This window comes from Prosopis cineraria, unplaced genomic scaffold, assembly GCF_029017545.1.
Source record: "Prosopis cineraria cultivar Desert tree isolate PC_DT_omini unplaced genomic scaffold, ASM2901754v1 PC12, whole genome shotgun sequence".
NCBI classification, from domain to species: domain Eukaryota; kingdom Viridiplantae; phylum Streptophyta; class Magnoliopsida; order Fabales; family Fabaceae; genus Prosopis; species Prosopis cineraria.
Window position 1 is genome coordinate 26226373 of NW_026555343.1, and position 8543 is coordinate 26234915.

The 8543-nt window shown below is 31.1% G+C and overlaps 1 protein-coding gene across 1 annotated transcript; it reads left to right on the top strand.

The window, feature by feature from the left end:
* The first annotated feature begins 1306 nt into the window (after nt 1–1306).
* LOC129287762 (transmembrane ascorbate ferrireductase 1-like) lies at nt 1307–2102 on the top strand. The gene has a single exon (XM_054923993.1). It carries the CDS (start codon nt 1372–1374, stop codon nt 1885–1887), a length of 516 nt encoding a protein of 171 aa, XP_054779968.1. The 5' UTR covers nt 1307–1371; the 3' UTR covers nt 1888–2102.
* Nucleotides 2103–8543: the final 6441 nt, after the last annotated feature.

Consider the following 8543-nt stretch of genomic DNA (forward strand, 5'->3'; position numbering starts at 1 on the left):
TGAAATAATATGTTTGACTAGGAAATTGTATATGTGAACACTGTATTTTGTCCAAGCATTTTTTTATTTTAATAAAAATAATAATAAATAATCAAAAAAATAAAAACAAAAAAAATGAAATTTAATCCTTTTTAGGATTATATTTTCAAACAAAAAAATATCTTTAATTATTAGGTTTAATTTTATTTTAACCTAAATAATCTTTTGTTGTTTAGGATCTTATTTCTTTTAGTTCATTAAAAAATAACCCAAAAAAATATATAAAAATACAAAAAAAAAATTAATCCTTTTTAGAATTATATTTTCAAATAATAATAATAATAATAATCTAACAAAAAATAAATCCTCTCTCCTTTTACGTTAGATAATCTTTCTCTTAAAAAAAAAAAAACTTATATCATTGAATAATAAAACAAAAAAAAGGTAGTATAACGTGCATGGCAATGGGAACTGCCCAGCTTCAGCAACAAAAACACAGCAGACATGAAACAGACGAAAAGAAGGAAAACAAGAGAGAGAACAGTCAGACACGTGGACGAAAGAACAGAGGAGAGCAGACTCATGTACGAAGAAACATGGAGCAAGCACGAAACAGACTGAAAAGAGAGAAAAGGCCAAAAGCAATGGAAAGGAAGCAAAGAGTAGAGTAATGCCAGTCATGCATAACAATAGACTAGAGAAAAGAAGCAGAGAATAGATAGCCACACGAAGAAAGAAAGCTTCACAAAGTCACAGATAGCCAAAAGAAATAAATCTTTCTCGATCAGGCGCTGCATAAGGGAAAAGAAGAAGAAAGCCAAAAACACACAGAGAAAGACAGAAACACAAAAGGAAATTTAGACGCATGCGTTAAACACATGCATGCACGCAACAGACAGAGAATAAAGCAAAAAAATAGACACGCACTCACTTGGCAGAGAAAACACAGACACGCTTGAAAAATAGAGCAGAAAACAATGACTGAAAAAGGAGAAGAGAAAAGGAAAGAAAAACAGAGCATGGAGGACACACGCAAAAAGGCAGAAAAAGAGGGGAGATGCACGTAGAAGAAAGGACTGAGAGAGTGGGAATGAAGGAGAGGGAGACAGAGAATAAGTTGGAGAAAGAAGAGAGGCCGACGCGAGAGAGAGCAGCTGCAGAAAGAGAAGAAGAAAAAAACAGAGCACAGTGGCACCACTCAAATCGGACGAAAACGGGGGGAGGACCTGTCATTTTGCTTCGGAAGTTGTTAGGGGGTCTGAATAGAGACCGAGAATGATAGAGAAGCTTTGAGAGTGAGAGTCAAAAGGAGAAAAAAAAAGAAAGACAGAGAGCAAGAGAGTGACAGAGATGGAGAGAGGATGAAAAAAAATAGAGGAGAGAGTTTAAGGAATGGAAAGGAACCAAATCTGTTCTCTTTCAGAGATTATAGAACAGATAAATAGATTAAGAAAGAGAGCACTAAATATGGCATTGGCTGTGCCTGCCCTTCGCTTTACGTTCGTTGTTCACTTTCTCGGTGTCGCTCTTATTGTTTTGGTCTTGGTTTGGAACTTACACTTCAGAGGTGGCTTGGCTTGGGAGTCCTCCAACAAGAGCCTCATCTTCAACATTCATCTGGTTCTTATGATAATTGGTTTAATTGTTATAGGAGGTGAAGCTATTATAAGTTACAAATCTCTTGCATTGAAGAAAGAGCTGGAGAAGCTGATACATCTTGTTCTGCACGCCATCACAATAGCACTTGCAATCATTGGAATCTATTGCGCCTTCAAGTACCATAATGAAAGTAGGATTGCCAATCTGTACAGCTTGCATTCCTGGCTTGGAATTGTTGTCATTGCCCTTTACTGCATTCAGCTCGAGATAACGAACAAGGAGCAAGGACAGAGGATGCTGAACGATTGAAGATTCGGAGGGAGAAGCAACAACTGATTTAGCACTCGAAGAAGTTAGGTTACACATAAAACAGGGTGAAGATGAACGGTGATGAAGCGGAGAGTAATGGCTTAGTTTCAAATGGGTAACGATTTCTCTTTGTTCATTTTTCAAAGCTTAATCCATGTAATTAATAGAGTGACTAGGGAATTTTAAAATTTGTATTGATTACATGATTAATTTGTGTGGCATTGTACTAAGTTGTGTTTTTTTTTGGGATTCTTTTCCTTTTCCACGTTTTAGACTATCATTGAAATTATTCCTGATCGTAAGCTTCACGACTATTTGTTGGTTGTAAAATTCTTAATAATATATAATATTTAAATCTATTTGTGGTGTGAGATTTCAAGAATCCCTACAAACATTTAAATTTAAAATGATCCTATATTATGAAAATCAGTAAGATTTTATTGGTATGAAAGTCAATCTTATAGGTATTTATATGAGTTTTAAAGCCCCATTATTAAAATTAATTTTCTTTTTATAATAAATATTTAAGTCTCACGTGAGATTTTAAGAATCTTTGTAGAGAATTAAATTAATTGTCTTATTATGTAGGATAATAAATCCTCGTAGATATCACAATTCTCAATTTATATGAATTTTGTAAAAAATAATAAACATTTTTATACTATTAATTAATTAATTAATAAATATAAATTAGAATCATATTGTCTAATTAGATCTTTTAGTTATATGAAATTTTTGAATATCTATAGACTTCTAGAATAATTATCTTACCGTGAAAGTCAATAAGACTTTACAAGTATAGCGATTAAGATTTCTATATTTAAAAATACAAATTATATAATTATGCATTAAAATATATAATATTTAATTCTTTATGTTGTGAGGATTTTGAATCTTCGCAGATATTTAAAAATAAAAGTAAAAATAAAAATAAAAAATAATTCTTAAACTCTTTTCTTTTCTTTATTCCAAAAATTTAAAAATAGAGAAAATAATTGAAATTAAATCACTTTTTGCAATTTAAAACACACATCAAAATTTCATAAAATTATTTCATTTTCAAAATGGTGAATTATTTCTGATTAATTTCTCTTCAAAAAAATATTTTCACCAATAAACTTATCAGCCCGAACTACATGGACTTTGATCCCCATCACAGGTTACGTAGGCCTTAGAGTTGGATTCTGAGTCAAGTCCTCCCTCATAAATAAATAAATATTTTTTACTTAATTATTATCATTTTTATATCAAATAGATGAATAAAAAAGAGATAATTAAAGTCATTATAAAACCATATTAATAGAGCACAACAAACTTTAGGTAACCATTCTGACGAACGGGTGTTGTGGGGTGCCTAGCACCTTCCCCACACTCAACTGACTCCTGAACCTATTTTTTGTTTTCGCAAACCATCCTTGTCCACCTTTAAATGATTTTTCAAGATTTTCCTTAAAATTTTGGTGGCGACTCTCATTTCTTCAATCTTCTTTCTAAAGGCAGAAATCTCTGCTCTTATACTGTCCGTGTCGCATTTTCAGGTGCGATAGTATGTTTTGTATTTTTGAAAATATGAACATGAGTATAGCCTTTTATGAAAATGAGAAAAATATTGATGATGAAGATGATGATTACTTATTGAAAATGATGTATTTAAGTTTTATGATATTGAGAAATATTTTGTTACGTGTCAATAAGCATGATTGTGCAACATGATCACTTCATGGGTGGAGTTCATCTTATGGGAGATTAGTATATTGTATCCATGTGCACATTATTGACACCATGGGTGGCCTTGATGTTTGGTCTAGGATAGGTATTCTTTAAACATTAGATTAGGTGTGGGGTAGATTACCTAGATCCCTTGACCTTTAACATCATCCTAGATTAGATGGTAGGTAGAACTCATGACACTATGAGATTTGAGATAGAGGAAACTATGGTTCAAGAGTAAATGTAGCACCTTTGACTAGGTAACTCCTTACAATTGGTGGGTTTGGATTAATCTATTCTGATAGACATAGCCTTAGTTGATTTAATAGCCCATAGATTCAATAAAAGGTATCTAGAGAATATAAAGGAATTGATAGAACTTGTTTGTTACATAATTTTTTACTCTAATTAGGACCATCGATAATGTGTTTTTAGCCTATATTACACACATATTATATTGGAATTGGAAATTTATTGACTATTTAGGTTTTATATAGTAGGGGTTTTTTAATCTAAAAATAAGCTTTTAAGAAAATGTATAATCAAAATTGAAAAAATGTATTTCACGTTCATAAGAAGAGAAGTCAAATAGTTTTTACAAATTCATTTCAATTTGTGAGTAACTAACAAAAGTCAACACTTTTTATTGACCTTTTAAAATATGTTCATTTGACCTAGTTTTAGATTTGCACTTATGCGTGAATCTTGGACAGCTTTGTGCACCCATTACTTAGACATTTTTAATAAATTCTCCCTTATAAATATGAATACAATGCTGCACTTTAATAATATTTTATCATGTCGCATTTTATTAAATTGAATTATGTGTATTTTGTAACATAAATGAGATGTGCACATGTATATCAATTGGGCAAACATGTCAAGGGGGAAGAGCTAATCATATAAGGCCTGTAAATTCTATAATTGATTGAAGTAGATCTAATTAAATTGATGATGATGCATTGAATTAAGTTGACATACTTTAAAATCATCTACCTGCCAATGAGAGCAAGCCACCTTGTAAGCCTCTTTCATGTGACTTGGATCCATTTGCATTTGCATTTTATTTTTTTATATTTTAGTCAATCAAAGAGCTGAAACAAAGCAATCTATATATCCTTTTCCATATAAAGTAAAAAAAAACTCATCTCTCAGGCCATTCCATTTCATCTCTCTTATTTTCTCTTACTTGTTCATAAGTTCATCTATTGTACTTCATTTCTTTCAGCATGAAACCCTCTAATTCTTCACAATTCCTCTCACAACTCCACATAAAAAAAACACCACTCTCTTCCCCTCATTGAGCTCATCCATTTCTATCCATTTTCCTCAAGTTATAATGTATCAAATCCTCATTTCAATGGTAATGGAGTTTGGCTACCTCATGAAGATCAAGAAGACCATAGAGATGGAGATGAAAGGCTAGGCACCTTGGAGGAATCCTATGTAAAAGGAAGATGAAGGATGAATCATGAGCTTCATGGCTAAGCTTTCCTAAATTCTTGGATCTTCTCTTTTAACTTGATGATTAGATAACTTAATTTAAGGTTTGATTATCATGACTTTGTAATTCTCATTTGAATTTAGTCTTTGTGTAAAGAGAAGATTCTTATGACATTGAATTCTATCTCATTTGTTCTTGATTTAATTCATCCACTTAATGATTAATGCATATAGTTGTGTTTTTCATTTAGTAAATTGCTTTCTTTAATGTTACATAATCTTATGAGATTGACACATGTACTTGAGTAGCTTTACATAGTTTTGTGGTTGCTCATATTTTGTTCTTAGCCATGGCACATGAGGGAAAAGTTTTAATTATCATATTTGATAAACACTTGAACCAATTAGTAAAATGAACTAAGGATCTAAGATTTAAGGAATTGAGCTAGTTAGGTTAATTGATTTGGGATAGTTGCCTTAAGCTAATACAATTTGGTCAAAAAGAGAGAGAACTAATTGGCTTAATTCATCAAGAAGATAAGGATTTAAACATTAGCTAATCTCTAGGATTCCAACTTTTTGAAAGGAAATTTCCAATCCACTCACTTTAAAATTAATTCTTTGTTTAATATTTTTAGATAAATCATTCCTAACACTTGGTTTTATTTATTCACTAGTTAACCTCATAATTAAAGATTAGTCAGTCATTAGGGAGATAACCTAGGTTAACCCTTTACTATATTTAGATTTAATTATAGTTATTATTTTGAGAGGTAAGTGACTACCCTGGTCAAAAAGTTATTAATCATGCATCTTATTGATAATTATGGAAATGACTGTTTATTATGGTATTGATTGTGCATATTGCCCACTTTCCATGCTTATAATTGATTGACTTGAATATGTATGATTTAGTATACCTTAGTTACTAAGTGACCATACTAAACCTTCTTTTACGATAAACTTTGTCAAGGCAAAAGGGAATTATCTAAGACAAAGGATTAGTTATCATGATTGTAATACCTTATTATTGTTATTATTATTATTATGTGTATTTATGAATGATAATACCAACTAGGATGATTGTTTTGGTTATACTTGCACTGTGGTGGTTATATGTGGTTTTGTTGTATTTTTGTACCTAGAATATTGTGCTTTACAATTTTTTAATATTTTAGAGTTAAGATACTAATGCAAGTATGCTTAAGTCTGCATGAAAGATATTATATCAAAACTATGGATTTTTATTGGTAAAACCTCCCTTTTTTATTTCGTGAAATGTGGGGTTGAGATTTGAAAATGTGATATATATATATATATATATTGAATGATTATGGTGCATTTTATAAGTAGTCCTAAGTATGTTGAGGGTGGTCTACCAATTAAATTAGGCTTTTGGTAATTGGTAGTAAGTTTGGATACCTTAGATTATGGAAAGTGTGAAATTGTATTAATTTTGTTTTGTGTGTCCAACTTTGTGGTATGATATTATTTTGAAATGAAACTAGTGTCATTAGCTAGTTTACAAAATAAGCTTTCTACAAAAACCTAAATCACCTCAATCAAATGATGGATAGAGATTTAGGGAACATTAGAAGTTCAACCTCCAAATTTGTCTTGATAGAAAATTGCTATCATATGTTTTGTGCAGTGTCCAGTGATGGATAACACCTTCACCGTGACACACAACATAAAGTAGAATGAATCGCAACAACAAATATCTATAATGTTAGCTATGGTAGACACCTTGTGGGCCACAGTGGATGCCTCAAAATGGTGGAAAATAGACTTTTAACTCTATTGTGAAATGTTTCTAAATCCTATTAGTATCATTTGCTTTTATATGTTTCAATACTTGGATAAATACTAATTTTCTTGCCTAGAGAACTTGTAATTAGTTTGTCATACTTAGGATCCCAATTTTGTTAAAGGTTCTATACTATTCAAATTAGTTTTAAACTTTTCTACTATAATAGTTTTTAAATGATTAGATTTGTTCTTTTCTACTATAATAAAGTTATAAGTACTTGATTCTTAGCTATTCTACTATGGTAAAATCCTTTCTATCTTAGTAAGGGCCTATTAATATTTTTGACTAATTAATATAATCTTATTAACCATAATAGACTTTCAAATAAAATATTTTTCTTTTTTCCTAAGGTTAACTATCTTCATAATTGCAGTTTAGTTCTATTTACCATGATAAGGTAACTAGGTGTGGTTATCCTCTTATTACTATGGTAGGGTATTACGGTTATTATGGTAAAGAGTATGGTGATTAGTAGGTGATATTACATACTAATTTGATATATTATTTACACAATTATTCCATTCATTTAGGACTAATTTTACATGTTAAATTCCTCACTTTGGTGTAGTTGTGATCTCAATTGCAATAAATTCACCTAAAGGGAAAATTTGTGCATTAGGGGTATTTTTGTAACCCCCTCTTATAACCACTTAATATAAGAGAAGATTACAGTATTACCATTGCCTCACATCAATTACAATAATTAAATTTCATTTCAAAAGCTTTGGCCGAAGACTTATTTTGTAAAATCAATCAGTCCACAATACAATTAGAGAAATATAGAGCAGAGGTAAATCATACACTCCTCAATTACATAGTGGACATAACCCACTACCATTTCTATCCTAATTGTATGCATTTTATCACAAAAATAAAACTAAAATTTGATTCGTGCACTGCGGTGTGCAGTCCGTGCATTGCGACATGTGGCACAAAGCCACAAGCTCACCCTTTCTATGCCATGTGCCATGGCATGTGTCACCATGCACCACAGCAGGCTTGTTCAATTTTCTACTATCATTTTGACAGCAAAAGTGATGAACTTCTAGTATGTGCCATTTTCACATACGACATTCGATTGGAGTAATTTAAGTGCCCACACGAAGCTTAGTTTGTGTATTAACTAATGACATAATTTCATCATGATCTAACGGTCTGATCAAAATTTAGACACCCAGGTGTAAAAAGTTACTTTTTTAAAAAAATTTTGCATACCCAAGCACATAAATCGATCCCTTTCTCTCATTAGATTATACTAGGCCTTGAACCAAGTCCAAAAGGATCTAATATACTTAATTGACCACAATTAATCACAATCATACTCATATATCAAAATTTGACCCTTCTACAACTAATTTCCACAATTTCACTAACTTCACATACTTTATCATTTCTTGGAATAACTTAGCTCACTTGGCTATTTCTCAACCCATACATATACAATCAAATTCATAATACAATTTTAACCTCCCAATTTACTCATTTCATCATAATTTGTCCCTTGGCTTAAGGTTCACCAACACAAAAGATCATTTTAACACCATATACTCAAATCATAGCCCTTTTGTTTCATTTCAACATATATACACATAATCAGGCTTGATTTCATAAAATCTCAATTCAATACATGCATGATATAATATCCTCCTCCTTCTAATCCCATAATTAAACCCAACCCCAAGTAATTAGGAAA

What these genes read in the sequence shown, in the direction of transcription:
- LOC129287762 (XM_054923993.1), top strand. Translation starts at nt 1,372, where the DNA reads ATGGAAAGGAACCAAATCTGTTCTCTTTCAGAGATTATAGAACAGATA.